The sequence below is a fragment of the Copadichromis virginalis genome, linkage group LG15 (genome assembly GCF_057382275.1).
Source record: "Copadichromis virginalis isolate Kocher_CV1m ecotype Utaka linkage group LG15, C_Virginalis_male_GT1.1, whole genome shotgun sequence".
Taxonomy (NCBI): domain Eukaryota; kingdom Metazoa; phylum Chordata; class Actinopteri; order Cichliformes; family Cichlidae; genus Copadichromis; species Copadichromis virginalis.
Window position 1 is genome coordinate 6,251,374 of NC_140632.1, and position 21,101 is coordinate 6,272,474.

The window sequence follows — 21,101 nt, forward strand, 5'->3', positions numbered from 1 at the left end:
CCAACCGCTGACATTTTGCGGGTAAAAGATAATGACTCCACTGCTCAGCACCCAGCAGCATGAGCAACACTTAGTGTTTTTTTGTTGTCGTTTTTTTTTTTTTTTGTTCAGTGCAATGACTGATGGTTTGCTTTCCCTCTTTTAGTGAAGAATAATAATAATATTTCAGGCACCGGAGGATGGAGCAGTGAAAGTGGGCCAGCAGCTGCCTGGAGATCTGAGGAGCGGACCTGTGACTAAATCTTCCCCTGTTTGAGAAGTCAGAGCTGTCTGGGGAAATCTACAGCAGATGATATGAATGACAAATTTTCATGTTTAAATCATTTTTTTTTTCACTGAGCTGATCGAGGCACATTGCCAAGGTCCCTCTGCGTGAGTAAGCGTGCAGAAACAAACAAGCATAAAAAAGTTTTGTTTTTTAAAAAGGTAAATCTGAGTAAATTAATGAGTCTGAAAACTTTTTTTAAAAAAAAGGCCCAGAAGTTTTTAAAGAGGCAAAGTCGTTAATATTTTATGTATGAATGTATAAAAGTCACACGAACCAAAAGTAGGTCGTCATGCTTTGTTAATTACAACATTTGCAATTTGTACAAAGCAAACTTTTTATTAAAAATACATATATGCTCTAAGTCTGCTCCCCAAATGGGGGAGAAACAGAAACATCCCACTACCAGGCATGCGGTCTAACTGGTATATCGTCTTTAGCGCAGGAAAAGTTATTTAAATCTCAATTAAAAACTGTAAAAGGGTCTATTAGAAAGTCACATTTCTCAGTTCAGTTCACTTTGAAGAACAGTTCACAACACCAGTCATCTCCAGGCACTTTATTTAGTAAAAATCTGGCAATATTATAGAGACAACCCCCAACCATCTGAAGCTCCCCTATCCTCATCTCGTCCATCTCCAACATCCTCTGAGATTCAGATATTTCGGCTGCATGATTGCAATGATTGTTTGTTGTCAAATCTGTCAGTTTGCAGTCATTTCCTCCATGCTGGTGAATGGCTAAAAAACTCCTTTCGCCCTCTGTGTGTTTTGCGTCGGGAAAAGGAATTAAAAGCTACATAACTCCAAACTGTGCCAGGAGGAGCAGCAGGAAGATGACTGCTGGTGATGGAGCGTCAGTCTGGAGGGTAGGTTGGTCTGACTTGGCTGCGATCGGTCGAGTGAAGATATATGGGTGTTCCTACGTATATGATATGTAATATAATAACTGTAAAAATCAGATATTGAATTAAGATTTATCACAACACAAATAATGCAGTACTGCAGAGCGTTTTGAGAAGCGTGACGCACCGTAGCCTCTTTCCCAGTCTTTCAAACAGCTCTGAGTTGCTGGTGAACTAAAATTCATTTTTATTTCACCAAGCACTCATTTATTTTAATGCAGTGTCATTTATATGCACAGCAGCATGACAAAGCAGTAACAGAGTGTTTTGAGAAGCATCTAAAGCACAGGAATCATAACAAATGGAGAAAAAAAAGGTTCCACAGCGCTAAACTTCCTTGAATCAACAGACTTTTAAACAAACATTTTAAAACACTTTCTGAAACCTAATTTCACTGGAGGAACGTTTAGTTAATATTCAATTCTTTAGACCAATCAGGCCAAACAAAGTTGTCAAATATGGAAAGCTAATCTTACCATAGGCGGACAGATGAGAGTGATGGGGTCAGAGAAGCTGCTCACAATCGTCTTTTCTCCCTCGGGCTGAAACTATGAGAGAAGCAGACATGTGTATTTGAACAATTACACAGTTCACATTCATGTGAATCCTACACAATAAACCCTGAATGACTCATTGACCTTTAGCCTCTTGTGCCTTTAAATCAAATACAACTTATTGTTCACCATGTTGTTCCACAGTCCCTTGGCCAGCTCCTCATGTCCCTTTATGGTAAAGTGGAAGCAGTCGTGAGTGAAGAAAGTCATATCGATCTTCCCGTTCTGCTCAGAGAGACACAAAATACACTGCGGTATAGTTTTAGTGATGGACAGCATTGTTGGTGAAACATGACTCGTGAGTTTCTCAGCCAAAATGCTACAGCTGTCACACTGGGGATCACTGATGAGTCAGTCATCGCCGCGTGATGCTTCGCACCGATTGGTCTGAAAGCAGACACTTATGTCACACTGATAGGCGTGAGATGGATTACCGGGAGGCGGGGCGGGTCCGCGTTCTTCAAAAAGGGCTGGAGAACAACGGCGAAGTCGTCCCTGAAGAAGCGGTCGCTGTACAGCAGCTTCTCGAGTCTTTTCTGCAGATGAAAGCAGCGTGAGAATCAATTTGTCTCCCATTCTCCTCGCTTGTGCTGTTACAATAACAGCAAACACACAAATTACAGTGAGAGCTGCGAACATGAAATCAGCATATAATGTTTTGGGTGCAATGTACCCTGTTTGCACATTAAAGTGAGTTATCATTTGGGACAATGACAAGGCAAATTATTATGGAAGATACAGTCAAAATGCATTTTAATGGGCATTTCTTTAAGCTTTGTTTCCTTCCAAAATAGTTCTTCTTTCAGGCTGGTAGAAAACAAATGTTTAAAATACATTTCTCTGCACTCTGTAAATTAGATATTTATACAAATTAGTGCATGTTTAACAAGGCAGTTTTGGTATTCTATGGCAAATGGGCTCTATAGTGCCAGGCAGTGAGCACAGAGGACATCTGTTTGAAGATGAAGTCTGTTTATGATTGTTTGGTCACTGCCATCCACACCATCCTCTTCCTCTTTGCACAAAGGAGGAGATACCAGTCCTGTAACTGCCTGTCTCCTGGAATCTCCTCCGTGCTCTTGAGACTCTGCTGGGAGACACAGGAAACTGCCTGTGCAACCTCTGCAGGGTTCAGGTATCACCTTATGTACCAGTAGTTACACTGACCCTAGTCAAATGCTAAACTAGTGAAAACACAGGAAGAAAAGATGAGGAGTGACCTCCACTGTAAAACCATTGCTGTTTTGGGAGTTGTGTCTCTTTGTTGTCCCTCTAGAGCACCTTTCGTTAATTTCATTAACACTAAAGCAGCTGAAACTGTTTAACAACCCTCTCTGTTACTTTTAGCTGACTTGATGCTATACTCTGATTAAAACATTTTTAAGCAGTGCATGTATATTTATGGCGGTTTTTCCTCATATACTGACCTAGAAATCTCATCTCCGATAGCTCTTACATACAACAGAGTGTGCAGTTCAAGATTCTGCAGGTGTTTTACAGACGAGCTTGTTTGTGCAGCCTAACATTCAGAGTCTGCTGTACAGAATGAACACGTTGTTCCTAAAAAACATGGGATTTTTTTTATGATGCATAGAGGGATCAAAAAAGAGTCCATATTCCTTCTAATGTGGCAACCAAATGAAAGAAGAATTTATCTCCTGTACCATCTTTCCTTATATAATACATAATCTTATAACATGAAAGAAGTAAAGTGCACCTGGAATTCCAGATTGACCTCCACCAGCTCCCGGAGTTCAGGAGATCTGGCTACTGGCTCTATCAGGCACGAGCAGAAAGACCTAAAACAAAGTCAAAAAGTAAAAAGTTCAAGAAGTGTCAATCAAGCCAGAGTTTAACTTGTTCTGAGAGAGAAAGAGAGTGATCACCGCTGGAGCAAACACCCTGGGGTGGGCTTCTGCACCTCCCTCAAAGTCTGCATGGGGAGGATCTGAACCACGTTCACAATCATACGGGGAACCTGAAGCACAGCATGAAGACCTGCACTGTGGTGATTCAGCACAGCACTGACCCTCAGTCTCAGCAGACAGTAAATCCAGGGCTAAGCCTGATTTCGTTTATCTTCGACTTTACCTCATTCATAAGCATTTCCAACGAGACAGTCATATAGTGGATGAAGTTATCTACTGAAAAAAGAGCCTGGAAGTAGAGGAGATTCATCAGAGGTAATAGAAGAGGCAATATTCCATATATAGAGAGAGATTTTCTATTGAATTAAAGATAAGAGACCAAGACAGACTTTATCTTTGCAGTAATCACAGATGTCATTCATGCCCATGAGAATAGTCAAAAGCTTCCAGTCCTCTTCAAAGTTGAGACCCTAAAGGAAGAGACGACAGTCCCGTTACCTCTCCCATCCCTGTGCTGTATCATTACTGAGAAAACAAGGCCTCGCTTTACCTCGTAACCTCTCAGTGTGTCTATCAAATGTCTCGTCTGACCGGGGAGATTGCTACAAAATAAAGAATAACATGTTTCCTAAAGTGAATTAGGTCACAGCTCAGTTATTTTTGTAGAAGAATATAATTTGTTAGATTAGGCAACACAAAAGTAAGCGAAGGTCTTACAAGGTGTTGTGTCCAGTTACGGCCAAGTTGAAGCCCGTTTCACTGATATGAGCCTGCATCCCATGAACTGTCTTTCCAGGAGAAGCTCCAAGCAGACTGGGGTTAAACAGCTTGATGATATCTAAAAATGACAGCGTCAAACAGGTAAAGAAAATGAGCTGGACTTTTCTCGTTGTGAGTTTCATGGAACGATACAGTTAAGAAACAGCTCGGACACAGCAGTGACAGCTTACTTGCCAAAGTAATGACATCTTGATATGTCCCATAGCCTCCAATGCTGCAAGCAGAAAGGAAAGCAATACCAGCAGCAGAACTGTTAATGTCAGTTTAACCTTGTTTCTTACAGACTGACACTCTCATGGGGGAATACAGTTTCTAACATGTTCCTGATATGAGATCAGTCTGCTTCACATCATCCTGATTGTTATTTGTGCGAGATTTGTGACAGGCACCTCCATGACACGTGACGAAACTCAATGGGAATGCCGAGGACAGTAGTGGCGTTGGCGCCGATAGCCGTCTGGAAAAGAAGGGGCACAGCATAGAGAGATCAGGAGCCAAGGAACAGAAGAAAAGCAGTTTTATGAGTAAGTGTTTGTGTGGGTGGTTTGTCACTCTAATTTAAACGGATCCTATTATGCCTTTCCAAATTCTCTGCCGTATACGTGCAACGCTGCCGAATCAAGGCTCGGGATGAGAACTATTATAAACTGTGAGTCATGCAACGATACACAAAGAGTCTAAGAATACAAATATAGAGGAGATGATAACAGGTCCCCATTAAAGGGCTGCAATTTGGGCATCTTCTCTTAGATTATGAAGATGTGCCGTTCTCATAAAAGCACAAAAAGAGATAATAACTAAGCTGACTGCTCTTCCGTTGGTGCAACATTTGGTTAGTAATGCAGTTTAAAGTTTATTTCCATCTCATTTGCACTCAGTCTTTATCCATCACTGTAAGCGTTTTAGCTCTTCTCATGATTGCAGCTGCCTTCTGCTCAGCAGGACTAAGCGAGTATGCAAAATGAATGAATCAACGGTCAGAGCGAGTCTATTTTTGGTCGACGTTACACTGTATCATCGGCACAGCAGAGGAAGCAGCAAACAACATATAACACCTACTGTCAGAGAATCCCCCAAGGCGGCGATGACTTTGATATCTGCGGCCTTCACAAATTCAACTAGACAAAAGGGTGGAAGGAGGGGTGGATAGAGGGAAGGTAGAGAGGGAAAGAAAGAGAAAAAGAGCGTTAGTTCAAACTCTTGAACAACACAAGATTTGAGGTCAGCAGGTGACACCTGGACAGACCTGAGGAGGGGACAGAGGGAGAAGGACTCATGTCTGAGCACTGGAACACAGGATGCTTGAAGCTCACTGGCCGGGTTTTCTCTGGAAACTCCTAAATAAGTAAAAAGAGAGAAGCCTCGCTGTCACATCGAGACCAGTTATGTTTCCTTATGAGTCCTTATAATGACAAAAGTTTGTCTTCAGGGACTGACAATTGTTTTCTTCTTTTTTGAGCGTCTTCCTACATCGGAATAAACTGCTATAAATGTCTTAAACAGTTGCGTAAGTTTAATACTGTATATGTTGATGCATTTGTGGAGAAAAAAGGGAAGCTCATGTGCAAAAATCTTTAAAAAAATCAACTTTAAAATCTTCAAAAAAATCTTATTGCATTAGAACGTTTTAGATACATTATATTGCCATAAGTATTTGCTCATCCACGTTCATGCGCATGTGAACTTGCATGACATCCCATTCCTAACCCATAGGGTTTAATATGACGTCAGCCCACACTTTGACGCTATAACAGCTTCAGCTCTCGTGGGAATGCTTTCCACAAGGTTTAGGAGTGTTTATGGTAAATTTTGAGCATTCTTTTAGAAGTGCATTTGTAAGGTCAGACAAGAAGACCCGACTCACAGTCTCCACTCCAATTCATCCCAAAGGTGTTCTATTAGGTTGAGGTCAGGACTCTGTGCAGGCCAGTCAAGTTCTTTCACACCAAACTCGCTCATCCATGTCTTTATGGACCTTGTTTTGTGCACTGATGAGCAGTTATGTTGGAATAGGAAGGGGTCAAACCCAAACTGTTCCCACAAAGTTGGGATGTGGAAGCATTAAGAGTTCCTTCCACTGGTGCTAAGGGGCCAAGTGCAACTCCTGAAAAACAACCCCACACCATAATCCCCCTCTACCAAACTTTACACTTGACACAATGCAGTCATACAAGGACTCCTGGCAACCGTCAAACCCAGATTGATTTTTTGGGAGCATTGGTATTGTGGTACTTTAATACATTTTACAGCATAGCAAGTCTGAAAAACAAACAAACAGGATAATAGCAACTAAATAACTGACAGTAAGATCAGGCAAAGCTTAAATTATATTATGATGTGATCACTGTTTTTGTCCTTGTCACATGATCTGTAAATAGTGTCTCTGTATGTTTTTACTAACTTGTGTGTAACACCAACCTGCCAGAGGGTCTGCAGATGGAAATTAGCCCAAGGCTATAATCTGGCATATTTACATTTGTTAAAATGTTCATTAATATGTATTGTCCCTCTTTCTAAATAAAATAAATATAAAAATATTTAATCCAGCAGAGCACAGTGTTTGTGCATTAAGATTCTGTTGTAGATTACAGTAGGCAAACCTGAACATAACTTTCACTGCTACCGTGGAAACCTCATCTTCAGTACCTTGTCGGACTGCGTTTTTATTGATCGATCATTGTTTCACTGTCTTTGATGCGTTAGCTGTGCACAAGTTCAGGATGCCTGCTGGGCCATGTGGTTAGTCTGGTGTGACACGATGATAACCTACTTTTAAGAGAACGGTTAACAATTGCTATATATTGTTTTTTGTCTTTTTAATAAGCCTGTCAACGAAGGCTTTTTGCTGTTTAAATGACGACCAAAATTTAAACTTTGTGTCTAACAACAAAATAAACCCTCAGTGATAAACATAGGTGAAACAGTACCTTATTGAGGGCCTCCTTGCTGTAGTGCCGAATCCCCTCTTCATACTCCAACCACCAGTCATTTCCTTTAAAGGGATCATTAACTGAAACTTTTCAAACCACTTTATAAGCCACTGATAAAGCTCATCTTTAATCAGCTAAATAAGCCCTAGTTCAAAGGTTTTTGGTCTTGACTTTGGCCTTGGTGTATATCTATAAAAACAGATGGTTGATATAAACCCAAACAATCCATTAAAAAAATAAATAATAAAAGGGAGGGCCCCGTTTCAGAGGCTGTTGTTACAATAAATATAGGCACACAGCCTCACGTGGGAGGTGCCTTCCTGCTTGTTCTAGCACTTACCTTTGACAGAGCAGGACGCGAGCACACACGTTGCCACAGCGATCCAAAGCCACCCCATAGTATCGCGTATGGACCAGTCAATGGGTCACCCCTACACACTGCACAATGCGACCCTCAGTTTTCACAGCATTGTCACTTTGTCTCAGCCTCAATGGCTGAGCGACAACCAACAGGTCCAATGAGAAGCGGCCGCTCTCGCTGCTGATCAATGTCAGCAACATTGCAGTGTTATGTCAGACATTTAAAGCCAAGCAGGGCACAAGCCACTTATCCGAAATGATCATCGATCCAAGCATTTCGGCAATCAAACATTCAGAACATCTTTGAAATATCCATATATCATTTATTAAATTTATAAACGCGTTTTAATGGTTAAAAAAAAAAAAGAAGAAGAAAAAAAGAAAAGAAAAATTCTTCTCTGTAACTTTGCCCAGTGTTTTATTTCACACCAATTGTGAGTTATGTGGGTGCCGATGTGAAAGCAGGAAACAGTTTGGACTTATTTCTAATCATCCTGCAAACAACACTACGCTCTCCTTCTGGGGTTCAATCATGCATATCTATTGGCAGTTAAACACTAACTTTAGTACATTTTGTGGAAGTGAACAAATGAGAAAAAAAAAACAAATGAAGTGAAAAAACAAAAATAAAAAACAAAATGAAATTTCAGATCTTGGTTCCAGAAATGCTGCATGGTCTAACCGTGGCTTCGTTTGCTTTTCAGCGCAGCCTCGGATTCATGTCCGTCTGATCTCAGAAGTGTAGGCAGATTTCCAACTTGGACGTTTGGTGAGGGGGTGGAAATTGTCACGACAGCTGAAGTTTTAGAACAAAACAAAAGGGAAAAAAAAAAAAACGAAATGTGATCCACTTCCTCTACTGTAGAAACAATGCAAGGTTTAAGTTGTTGCTATCTTTAAGGCTGCTCCAGATAACAGTTGGCATTTAAAAAAAAAAAAAATACTAAGCTGCCTTTCAAAACCAGCAACAATAATTAAATCAAAGAACAGTGTTGGAAAAAAAATGTACACATACTGTAGTGTACAACTTCCAAAAAAGTTTAAATTCCTCTCGCTTGCTTTTTAAATTAACTTTGATGTTTCTGTACACATTTTAATCCCCGTGTGCATCAGCAAACATCACCTACTTCACAGCCCAGCTTTTCTGTCAGTGAGAACTTCCCAAACTATTGTTCTTGTACTGATGACTCAGCATAGTTTTAGTATATTTAGCACTTATTGATCTGACAACATGTCACCCAAAATAACTAATGAATGCAAAACTGCAAAGCATAAAGGAATGCAAAATTTGTTCACTCATCAGTTAGCTCAAAAAAAAGGCTAAACTAAAAGTCTGCAAGGAGATCAGAGAAGACATGCAGAGAACCAGGACTTTCTTTTACCAAGTAGACCAGCGCTAGAAATGAAAATGATTTTACTTCACATTTTCCACCCAGACTTTTTTTAAATACTGAACAAAATTGGGAATGAAGCTGTCTAACGAGTGTAATTTTCTCAGTTGAGTTCGTAATGCTTTTGATCTGGCAACCACAAGACTAATTCCATGTTGAGGACAAGGGGGGAACGTCTGGCAGTATCCTGAGTCAAAAAGTACCAAGTCCAAACACTCTCTACTGCAGTGTTGTCCATTAACACCCACAATGTGTCGGTTTCAGCAGAAGACCAGCATATTTTAAAGGAAGAAAGAGGTGAGACTGAACAGTTCAGCAGCCATCATCAAGCCTTTAAAAAAAAAAAAAAAAAAAACCCACACACACATGGCGGGGAACAGGCAGAGTGGGCGAGGTGCTCAAAGTAGCAGGTATTCAGCTACTGGTGCTCCATGCAGTGAGCCTCTTGTCCATCTTTCACCACCCTCACTCCGTCTATCTCCCTCTCAGTGCTGCTCCTCCTCTTCCTGGGCCGGGCCCTGCTCTGGTGTTTCTTCCTGAGCCTGGGGCTCGGCCTGGGCCTGTGGCTGTTCCTGAGGCGGCCTGGGAGGAGGCGCTGGGGCAGGTGGGCGAGGTGGCACTATGATTTGGTGTTGGCGCTGTCGGTAGGCGATGACTGTGCCTAGCAGTAGGGCGATGACCGTCATGAGGTAGAGATCCCACTCTGGGCCCAGCAGCTGGTCCAGATCCACCTGAGAAATCAGCTCCTTCAACTGCGAGAAGTCGCAACCAACAAGGAGGAAAAAGAAACATCATTTTTCTTTCTAATGAAGAATCTCTGAAACTATCTGAAGTACAAGACGTGTTACTGAAAACCATACGGTTAGCATGACAGCTTGTGAATTCAGGAGGAAATACTCACATTAAGATCCTGCAGGTACTGGAGAGCATAAATCAGGCCCAGTTTGCACAGAGCTAGAAAAACTGGAACCTGGGCGTCAGGACTGGCCTCAGCAGCCATGTCATAAAACCGTTTGGCTAGGTGGATGTCCTGCAGCAAAAAAAACATGGAAAATTTCAGAATTAGAAATCAAATTAACAACCACACTGACTTTGCTAAATGACAAAGCGCAAATTTGTGACATGTTGAGAGCCAGGTGATGTTTAGTGAGTGCTCACCTGTTTGATACCCAGGCCTTTCTCATGCATGTAACCCAAGTTAAACATGGCCTGTGCGCTGTGCTGCTGCTCAGATGCCAACCTATAGTGAATGACAGCCGTCTCGTAGTCCACGTCCGTTCCGTAGCCATAGAAATGATAGTCTCCCAGTTTTATCCTTGCCACGGTGTAACCTTACAAGGACAATTACATGTGTAAGATTTGGTTTTATATGCAAACAGTCACGGCTAGAAATCTTCTGTGAACCAGCTTAGTGTTCACCACTCAGTATCTCACACTGATACACAAAGACAGGCTGAGCTCGATTATCATAAATTACGATGCATGTGACCCCAGAGAGAATCAGTGCACCCTCAGCAGCTATGGCTGCTCAGGCATTAGCCTGTTCCACTGCACTTAGATAATATATAGCTATGGAGGATGCATGAGACACACTGGAGCTGTGATGCTCACTGTTGCCATGGCTTTTGTTATTAAGGTTGTTGGCTGTGACACGCTTGTTGATAATAAGTGCAACACAAACTATGTGCAGTGGTGTGTGTGTGCTGTAAATTGAGCTGGTTGTGCTGGCTGAGCATTGTAGTGAAATGTCTCCATTTCTGAAAGGATGTGGAGTTTTGGTACCACGTTGGTTACACCTGATAAAACCACAGTGGGGTCAAATTCTGTACAGCGCAATGAGACTTTCTTTGGTAACAGAACTGTGCTCAGCTAGCAGGAGTTAGACATCCACAGCAGCACAAATTCAACCACAAAAGGAGCCAAAGTTTGACTAATAACTGTTTCACACAGCACAGCACAGCCAAGCAGAGCAGCTGCAGCTGTGCTCACAGCCAGTGTCTACACAGCATCACAGTTCAATCAAGTGAAATGTGCAATAAGCAATACGTTCCCAAGCTAAACATCATGACGCATTTCCCTAAACTTGCAGTGCACTTTGACTCTACTGCTCCGGCGCACACACTGTTCACACTGACGAGGAGACGGAGCTTGTTTAAACTCACCTTGCGCTGCAGCTCTTGTCCAGTGGAGCAATGCACGAGGGTAGGTCTCATTCTCACTGAAGATCCTTGCCCCTTCTGTGTGGCATAATTCACACAAACACATGAAAAATTAAAACATTTAAAATGAGACCTGAATCTCTCTCTAACAAAGGTAAAGAGCGTAGCAGGATCATGACACTAGCATTTAAACATGGCTATAATATTGCAAGTGGTGCACATAAATTAACTGCTAAAAGCCTGCACTACCATGGTTAAATACTAATGTCTTGGTTTTTCTTACTCTGATCCAGAATGAAGGCCACGTTGCTCTGAGCCACCTCGTAGCCCTGCTCAGCCAGCAGCAGATACTGAACCAGCGCAGCGTCCATGTCACCCTCCTTAAAGCTACCGTACGCTGTCATCAGGCGCTCTGACCAGCGACCACGCTCACACACATTTTTGAAAAGCTGCAAACAGGACACAGACACACAGTGTGATACACATCTCCAATTTGTATTGAAAGTGCAGATAAAAGCCACTGCTGTTAATCGATAAATGTTTGAGGAGACACCAAGTTGGAGAGACAATCTCTTAACAGTGAAAGAAGCAGCAGATTTAGGGTGGACTAACCTCTACAGCGGTGTGGCAGGAACGCATCACACCAGTACCAGTAGCATGCATCTGGGCCAAGTTGTAGAAGGCCAGGATGTGCCCAGCCTGTGAGGCCAGGTTGAAGAATTTAAGAGCCTGCTTATAGTCACGCTTCACGCCAATGCCATCTGGGGAACAAGAATAGGAACAAAAATGTTATTATGTGAAGAAGAGCGAAGACTGAGGACTCCTAAACAGACAGCGGGCGAGAGGAAAACTATGAAAGAATGCAGTGAGACACTGAAGGACACACTGAGCTGTAAAACTCACTGTAATACATGGTGCCCAGCTGGAGTTGTCCATCCACCCAGCCCTGCTCTGCTGCCTTCTGGAAGTATTTGAGGGCCAGCTCGTAGTTCTGGAGACAAACACACAACTTTTCAATAGCTGCTTCAGCAGGAGAGACACTCTGACAGCTTGCCATCAAAATAAAAGCCTGTTATATAAAACTGTTTTTCTTTGTTGTTTATATAAAACTTTATTTCAACTCCAAGTGCCTAAAAGTGAAGGTGAGATCTTATCTATATGTACAGATCCCATCAAAAGATATGAGACACGCTTAAAAAAATATATAAATAAAATATCTTACCACTGGCACACCTCTACCATAAAGATAGGCCATCCCCAACCCACTCTGTCCCACCGGATTACCCTGGAAAAAAAAGTAAATGAATATGTAAAAACGATTACTGCATGTTAATATTTAAAGAAAGGGTAACAGAATTCAGCTGTGAGTGAGTGAGCAAGCTCAGAGTGAATAAATTACCCAGTTTAGTCTACAGCGTTATCCTTACCAGGTCAGAAGCCTTCTTGAAGTACTGCAAGGCAGTCTCATTATTCTGAGGGAGAAACTCACTGCCTTCTGAATACATCTGAGGAACAGACAGTCACAGACATAAAAGCTAAATTTTATACCTTAAACACAAATACACTGCCCTCTGTGAAAACATCAATGCCAAGCTGGTTTTATTCTAAAAAGTCTCTATAACCAAACTGTCTCTAAGGTCAACACAACACAGTGTTAAATAGATGGAAAATATGGCATTAAAAGCAAAAAAGAAAAAAGAAAAAAAAACTGCTCTTATAAGAAATGAAATTAACAAGGTGATGAATGGAAAATTTTATAAAAAGAAAGAAAAGAAAGAAATATCTGTTTAAAAAAAGAAGAAAAAAAAAGGTGACATAACAGTGAAGTGAGTGAGCCTCCATCTCACCCACCTTTCCAAGAAAAGCCATAGCATGTGTGTTGCCTGCATTGGCTGCCTGGTTGAAGTAGTCATATGCCCTCTGTTGGACAGAAAGCAGCATAAATGCATTTGACAGAGAAAACTCACAAAATAAGCAAAACAAATAAATAAAATACAGTGAGCGAAATCTATGACAAAGATACCTGGTGATTCTGTTCTACTCCACGTCCTCCATGTAAGTGCAGCTGACCCAGGCCCACCTAAGTAAAACATTCAATTAGTAATCAAATAAAAACTACAACAAGGCTTCAGACTGATACTACCCAGCAATGACACATTATGTAGCCCTTTCACATTTAGACATTACATAACATGCATAATCCAAGTCTGACCCAGATTTCAGTTCTTATACAATAAAGTAAATTAGTGCCATCCATTCAAGCTACTTCCCATTCCTGCCCACAAGAAAAAGCAAAAATGCCATATAAATAAAGAAATAATAATAATAAAAATGTGTGGACATGCAACTATATTGTGTAGTTTGTTAATTCCCCACAGTCAGGAGCTTTCACAAAAGGCAGAACAGTGAAGCTGATCACAAATTCAAATGTTTTCTTTGCCAAACACGTGTAACGAGAACGATTTCTAAACTGACACAAATAAACACATTACAAACATTTTGACTGCGTGTTCAATCAACCACTGGCTCAGGTATGTCAAAGGAAAGGTCACATTAGCTCCCAATACCAGCAATAAATTATTTTTTAAAAATTTGACCACTTTACCTGAGCTTGGACGTCCCCTTTCTCCGCTAGAAACTGGTAGTACTGGATGAGGTCTTCCTCCAACATCCCGCTGGTAGATCCCGGGTTCTCCACCTCATCGAGCAGTCTGATCCTCTGCACCGCTGAGCCTCCTGTCAGGGAAACATCGCTGGCCACTAAAGTTGGCAGAGGAAAGAGTGTTATTAGCCCAGCAAGAACTATTACTGCACTAGAATATAATAACGCAAAACACTTACCCTGATTTGCTACAAGCCTATAATGCGTTAGTGCTGACTCACAGCTTTGGGGAACACCCACCCCTCCCCAGTACCTGTAGCCCTAATAAAACAATATAAGGAAGTGTAATTTTTATTAAAGTATACAAATAGCATGACTGCAGCATTTCTTCACTGACAGAAAAATCTGCTTACCAGAATCATGTGAGCGAGCAGGTTTCCACCCAGTGCACCAAAGGTGTAGTAAACCAAGGCCTGAAAAACAGAGAACATGGCAGAACATAAGTAACTACTGACAAACCCATATACTGTAAGACAAATCTACAGAGCATAGACGTACCTTAGCTTGACTTGAGTTAACTCCGAGCCCTGCTGCATACAGAAATCCAAGAGCCTGAAGAAAAGTAAACAGAGCAGAGTGTCACAGAGTTGCTCCTCTCAGCACAAATAACCTGCAAACAGGCTTCCAACACTTTTCTCAAGAGACGTGTATAATTATGAGCGAGATCATTACCATCTGAGCTTTAGGTGAGCCCTCCATGGCAAGCTTCTCAAACATTTCTCTGGCCTTGGTAATATTTTGGTTCATGTAATCTCCAAACAGCATGGCATACGCCACCTTCTCCATGGCTTTCTGGTGGCCTTTTTCTGCCACTTTTAGCAGCTTTTCATATAATCTGAGAAAGATAAGCAGAGTAGGCACAAGCGAAATTGAATCCACGTTCACATAAAAATAATGTGTACATGACAAACAGTGTGATAGCTAAAGCAAATAAGGATGTGCAAATGGAAGGCACGCAAGCGCTGGCTGGTAATAAAACACGCAAGAAATGGACATTGAACCCAATCGACATGTAAAATAACATCAAATTTTGTCTGTGAAATAAAAAGATGACCAGAAGGCAGTAGTGGGAATATGCATTTTAACTTAAACAAATAAAAAGAAAATTGGCAAAAAAATGTAACCTTGCCAAAATCTTCAATTTGAATAGAGCATCTTTACTTTTGTTCCTTTTCTGATTTTTATCTTAAAACAGAGTGTGGGCAAAAACTGGAAAGCTTCTGTTTCTGCTTCATCTAAAAAAAGATTTCAAATCCACATGCTTTCTATAACTCTTCTTCAAGAGTCAAAATTAGGCTGACAACTACCAGAGAAATAAACTAAAAGTAAGCCACTCACTCTTTTTTCTGAGTCTTCCTGGTGGTGGAGTTTAGCATGCGCAGGACAGTCTGATACTGCTTCTCTGCTTCCTCAGCCTGAAGCCTCTGCTGTGCCTGTTCCTCCGCTGAGGGAAAGAGAGGAGAAGCCAATCAGACTGTTTAGAGGAAATAAAAGGTTTTCAAAAGGTTGGTAGCAGTAGCAGTTATGCAAACAAAGTCATAATAATATCTTCAGGCTGGTTTCAGTAGTCGTTTAGTTCTACCAAGACTGTTACTGAGAAGAACAAAGAATGATCAGTGACAGTTTAACACAAGAATTCATGTGTTAGGGGAAAAACATTTAAGGTCACAGTGACCTTTGATGCTGCACATTGTGTACATATGCTAAGTTTTTGGCTAATAACAAATTATGCATTTTTGCAACAGACTACTAGTAAAAAAAACATGCTCTTTACTGAGTTGTGTCTTATGTGTAGACAAATCGGTTCATCTGGTGGCCTAAACAACCAAATAGGAAGAAAAACAAAAACAAAAAAATCCTCTGAAAATGGTCAGGTACAAGAGCTGGACTGAAAATGAGTGAAAAACCAGCCGAGTCCAAAGAAAACATTTGAAAGACCTTGAGAAAGCCTGAAAAACTATTGCTCAAGATCACTTTAAATATTAAAAGCAGGTCTGGCTCCTTGGAAGCAAAACATAATGAAATGAGGGCTGGCTCAGGACCTGTACTGTACAATGCAATATATTTAATACCAAAGTGCCGTAATGTGACTCCATTTTGGCTTTAAAATGAATCACAATATTTCATTTGTGAAGGTTTTAGAGTTTTTGAGTTTGAAACTCACTCTCACAGAAACCCCATTTCTTATCCTGGTCATAGTCGTACGTCGTGGCACACCATAGCCGTCCATCCCCCCGCCCGTCAGTGGTACACTCTATGTACTCTGTCTCCTGGAAGAGGAAGGGGAATATGCAGGGTTCTCCATGGGCTGTACCTCCATTCACCACAGGAACTGTATTTAAAAAAAAAACAAAAAACACCCATATATAAAATTTACTTGATTGAAAACAAACAAACTCTGGCTGTTTTCCTTTAAAATACTGGTGGACCTGAGGTCTAAGTGAAAATACATTTTTTTCTTTATATTCTCAAATCTTTTGGTTTTTGCTGCACCATCAACTTTGGTGTGGAAAAATAACAAAGAGACAGAGGAGTTGAAACAATTACCATAGAGTTGCAACTTTACACACGCAATTACGTTAATCTGAATACATCTCCTTCACACAAGTTCAGTAATACAACTGTGCAATGAGCTAGCAGGGTAATTACAAACAATCCCCAAGTGAAATGATGTAACTGCACTGCAAGAGGAGCCACAGGTGCGAGAAGCTGTTTAGTGTCTCACGGGGGTTTAACCGTTTATCAAATGTGGCTCTACCCTGAAACCACACTCAGCTTAGCTCAGAGTCAGGCAAAGTGAAAACAGGTTAACATGTTAAACACTAAACAAAGCTTACAAAGGAAAAAAATCATAAGAAAGAGCTTGTTTGCAATGCTGAGATCATGAGACGTGTGATAACACCACTACGAGGCACTACTACAAAAAGAAAGATTTATAGGTTCAGACTAGACATCGTTAAAATATATCACTAAGCTTTTCCTTCCATGTAGCATGCTAACATCTTAGGCTCTTTATTTTAAGAACGCATAGGGAACTATCTTCTGACAAAACATTTAACACTTTAAAGCAATCAACGATAAAATTTGAAGCTCCAAGTCCCAAGCTGAAATCGCACTTCTTTACACTGTTATAATCAGATACCAAATAGCTCAACGGCCCATTAAAGTAGCTACATTCAGCAGTCATGACCATTTTTGGGCCATCCTGAGGGCTCTTAACATGCAAACACTTTTAAACACTGATAACATTTTCTAATGTAAAAAGTGGGGATTAGAATATCAAAGCCATCACTGGTATAGCAGGAGATGCTAAAAACTAAATTTCTAATAATTAAAACAGTAAAAACATCAGGAAGTATTTAACAACTTTGACATCTCAAACGTTAATCAACTTATTGTGATTGTTTTTCACGCCTTTGTTGTGTGGATGTTTTAAAATCTTACACCTTACCCTCTTTAGGTTTTTCCTCAACGGGAGGAGGTGGGTCAGGTAGGTCCTCCTTCTCCTCTCCTTCTAGACCCTCCGAAGGGGGCTGTGTTTCCTCTTCAGGATGGGAGTGATCAGTGGTCATAGAAGTACCTGCCACAATTTCTGGTGATAATCGAACATCTTCCTCTTCAGAGTCTGGGTCATGGTAGGACTGGAGAAATCAACAGGAGGTTATTACAAAGGATTACTTAAAGGAGGGAAATTACGCTGTATATAAAAACAATGCCTTTGCATGAGGCTCATTTGCAAAGTTAGCAGTGTGTTCAATTTCTTTTTAAGTTGAATGACTTCTTACTTTAACTTTTCTAGGCAACACGTATACAAAATCGTGTGTTACATATAACTCCCAAGAGACCAGCTTGCAAATGAGTCTATGATCAGCATTAACCATGCACCAAAGAGCCCATGACACACCTTTAACTCTGGTGCTTCGTCCTGGTGTTGCTCCTCATCTAAAAAGCATTAATGTTGCAGCAGTGAGAGATGTGTTGTTTTGATTCAGTCAAAGAAATGTAATAGACGAAAACAGGTGCTGTGACACTTTAAGACACGCGTATAGTGAGTGTTACAACACCACCGGCATTTCATACTCACCAGCTGTTACTCCTTTGCTGAACACTATGAAGAGAATACCCCAAAAATAAAGTCTCCTTGCTGTTTTCAAACACTTCTTATAGCCCATTGTTGTTATTTAACAAGCTAACAATCTGCTAGCTGTGACTACTGCTATTTCTATTACTAAACATCCAGTCGCAGTCTCGGGTCACACTACGAGAAGTAGCATAAGTAAACTCCCTGTCACACACTAGTCTGAGCCGTATTCCCTCTAGATGCCAGCTTGTTTAATTTTAGCTACTGTAGCTGTTTAACAAGCTAATAGATCCCAATGTGAAGCTAAGCTAGCAGAGTAGCACCTGCTGAAATGACGTAAACCTAACAAGCTAGTTTTACATAGCCGCAACAAAGGTTAGCAAGACAGCGTTAATAATATATGCCCGCTGTTCAACTGCTCGGCCCAAAAACTGGATGACGAGTACCTCTTGACACTTCAAAATATCCACGTTTAGGGACGAAAGCCAGTAGCTTTACCCTTTGATATACACCACCCAAATACTACTTAGCGTTGAGCCCACACTACTGATCGCCACTTCCTTTTCTTGTGAGTCGACCAATCACATTGCGCCTAGATTGACAGTAGCCAATGAATAGGGGCCAAAGATATGTCAGCGAATCGGATGCGTACACAGTTATGTTTCCAGTTTAGGGGCTTGTCCACGACACCAAAACACTTTAAGGAGATAATAATAATCTGGGAGGTAGAGGGTGTTGTTTGGACATGCTATTAGTTAGGATAAAAATATGCATTTTGAAGTGCTGAAGGTGAATATGTGCAAACCTGAATGTAACTACAATAAAAAGGGAAAACCCGGACATTATGGCATTGAATGTTTTCAGCTCCCGGGTAATCCCATGTTTACTATTTAAACACATTATCCATCTTGAAGGGGAAAATAATAATAAAGAAACTGCTCTCGGGGAAAGAATAAGGGAGAAGAGGAAAATCAGGGACAGTTATCAATCAATCAATCAATCAATCTACCATAGGCCATGCTATGTCAATAAATCTCTTTTTAAATCTCTAACTATAGTTATTCCTTATACTTCAGGCTCTACCTTTCTCGAGTATCTTGTGCAGAGTGTCAGTACTGATTCCTGTTACTTTTGCTACTCTGGGCAACTTTAAAAATTGTGGTTAAAGCAGTAACCACTGGTTTTACTAATCCATTACAGTCCATTTGCTTGGTCTATGCCATTAGATACCTAAAGCCATTTTCTGGCTTTTGTTTGTATTCAATAAGAAGTGCTTTCTGTGATATGATAATATCAAGTCTTTTATTAATGTATTACTTGTTTCTTCTTAGTTATATCAATGTTTTTAATCCGATCAGTCCTGTGTTTGTGCTGCTCGTTATTCCATTTTAATAATTGTGCAAAGTTTTTTTCAGTGTCTTAAATCCCTTGCAAATTTAGCTTTCTTTTAACCTGCTTTTACATTTGCCATTATCTTTGATTATTTTCTTTAAATCACTTTGCAACTGCTGTTTTTGGAGCTTGCGTCATAAATACTGGTTAGTTACTTTAGTGGGTTTCTTTCTGTAAAGCACTGGCATTTGTGCTTTAATATTTCGTTCATAGTGTAGTGGTTTAAAACTCTTATCACATATCAACTGCCATTATGCAAGTTTCAAAAGAACATCCTTCCTCAATGTGACGCTGAAAAACTTGTTTATGCGTTCATTACATCTAGGCTGGATTGTAATTCATTACAAGAGTACTGACAAGGATTAGAAAGAGACAACATATTTCTCCTACACGTCTCCTTAGAATATTTCTCCCACACTGACTTTTTTCTCTGGCTCCCCGGTAAAATCAAGAATTGAATTTAAAATTTGTCCCCTCACATACAAGGTCTTGAATAACCTGGCTCCATCTTATCTTAAAGACCTCATAGTTCCATATCACCCTCTGTGTTTTCAGACTGGTGGCTTACTTCTGGTTCTGTTTGAAAGTAGAATGGGAGGGAGAACCTTCAGCTTTCAGGCTCCTCTATTTTGGAACCAGCTCCCAGACAGACACTATCTCTACTTTTAAGATTAGGCTTAAAACTTTTCTTTTTGATTAAGCATATAGTTAGGGCCGGATCAGGTGACCTTCCCTTAGTTAGATAAGATAAACCTTTATTAGTCCCACATGTCCTGCAAAAGGTAGGCAGCTGGGAGCTTCCAATGATGCACTGTATTTCTTCTTCACTTACCTTTTTCACTCACGGTGTGTTTATACATCACTTTGCATTTGATAATTATTCTGTCTCTCTTCCACAGTGTCTTTTGTGCCGTCTCCCTCCCCTCACATCCAACTGGTCGCCACAAATGAGCCTGGTTCTGCTGGAGGTCTCTTCCTGTAAAAGGAAGTTTTTCCTTCCCACAGTCAGCAAAGTGCTTGCTCACAGGAGAGTCTGATTGCTGAAAATTTCTCTCCATTATTTTACAATCTTTACAATATAAAGTGCCATGAGGTAACTGTTTTTGTGATTTGGCACTACATAAATAACACTGAACTAAATCGAGCACATTTACAAACAAAAGGTTTTTGGTTCAATTCCAGCTGGAGAAACAAATCCTCTTTGCAGGGCATCTGGGGTAAAAACTCTTCTAAATCAAACATGTGGAACTACCTGCTGTGGTGACCCCTTGTGACAAGGGAGACGTCAAAAGTAGCCTTTAACTTTCTGGTTGATCAATAAGTTTCATGAAGCTTACAGGCTCAGGTGAAGAATACAAGGCCTGGAATCTGTAGTACTGGTACATAATAAAGGTGTCAGCAGCTTTAGAATATTAATTTAAAATTCAAAAGCACTGTGTAAATTCTTATGGATATTATATTCTGCTACAAAGTGTGGTCTGTTTGCATCTGGTGCCCTGAATCTGACTCACAGAAAACCTGTACACTAATTCAATCTTTCTGTAAAAACTGCCAAGAGCTCTGACTCAAGCCCTTTACATCCAAGCTGTTGGACCTCATTATTTCTAACCTCACTGTTACTCTAAGTAGGTCAGTACAACGTGGTGGGAAACTAACTTCTCATTTGAAAATTGGAGAGATACAGGACTGCGACAGTTTTTCCAGTGTACAAGAACTTTTAAGTCATTCGGATACATGAGCACTCATACCAACAGA

General features: G+C 40.7%; 2 protein-coding genes across 2 annotated transcripts; both read right to left on the reverse strand.

The window, feature by feature from the left end:
* Positions 1–733: 733 nt before the first annotated feature.
* On the reverse strand, positions 734–7,699 carry LOC146691636 (phospholipase B1, membrane-associated). Its single transcript, XM_085433492.1, has 16 exons — positions 7,642–7,699; positions 7,299–7,363; positions 5,618–5,708; positions 5,431–5,489; positions 4,761–4,828; positions 4,542–4,585; positions 4,309–4,429; positions 4,142–4,193; positions 3,981–4,061; positions 3,815–3,880; positions 3,610–3,701; positions 3,441–3,522; positions 2,158–2,259; positions 1,853–1,948; positions 1,646–1,717; positions 734–1,186 (listed from the first exon to the last, which is right to left on the reverse strand). Exons 1-16 carry the CDS (start codon positions 7,697–7,699, stop codon positions 1,061–1,063), a joined length of 1,275 nt encoding a protein of 424 aa, XP_085289618.1. The 3' UTR covers positions 734–1,060.
* Positions 7,700–9,393: 1,694 nt separating this feature from the next.
* Positions 9,394–18,517, reverse strand: sel1l (SEL1L adaptor subunit of SYVN1 ubiquitin ligase). Its single transcript, XM_085431524.1, has 21 exons — positions 17,958–18,517; positions 17,778–17,815; positions 17,325–17,514; positions 16,038–16,205; positions 15,212–15,317; positions 14,546–14,708; positions 14,372–14,425; positions 14,227–14,286; positions 14,053–14,134; positions 13,817–13,971; positions 13,235–13,291; positions 13,063–13,131; positions 12,639–12,716; positions 12,434–12,496; positions 12,115–12,202; positions 11,824–11,972; positions 11,495–11,660; positions 11,215–11,289; positions 10,211–10,383; positions 9,954–10,082; positions 9,394–9,804 (listed from the first exon to the last, which is right to left on the reverse strand). Exons 1-21 carry the CDS (start codon positions 18,043–18,045, stop codon positions 9,538–9,540), a joined length of 2,418 nt encoding a protein of 805 aa, XP_085287650.1. The 5' UTR covers positions 18,046–18,517; the 3' UTR covers positions 9,394–9,537.
* Positions 18,518–21,101: the final 2,584 nt, after the last annotated feature.

Coding starts and splice junctions, on each gene's coding strand:
- LOC146691636 (XM_085433492.1), bottom strand. CDS start 7,699: ATGGGGTGGCTTTGGATCGCTGTGGCAACGTGTGTGCTCGCGTCCTGC. Junction 5,709..7,298: donor GCAAGGAGGCCCTCAATAAG/GTACTGTTTCAC, acceptor TTACTTATTTAG/GAGTTTCCAGAGAAAACCCG. Junction 4,586..4,760: donor TTTCGTCACGTGTCATGGAG/GTGCCTGTCACA, acceptor TTCTGCTTGCAG/CATTGGAGGCTATGGGACAT.
- sel1l (XM_085431524.1), bottom strand. CDS start 18,045: ATGGGCTATAAGAAGTGTTTGAAAACAGCAAGGAGACTTTATTTTTGG. Junction 17,816..17,957: donor CAGCAAAGGAGTAACAGCTG/GTGAGTATGAAA, acceptor AATGCTTTTTAG/ATGAGGAGCAACACCAGGAC. Junction 11,661..11,823: donor CCTGCCACACCGCTGTAGAG/GTTAGTCCACCC, acceptor TCCTGTTTGCAG/CTTTTCAAAAATGTGTGTGA.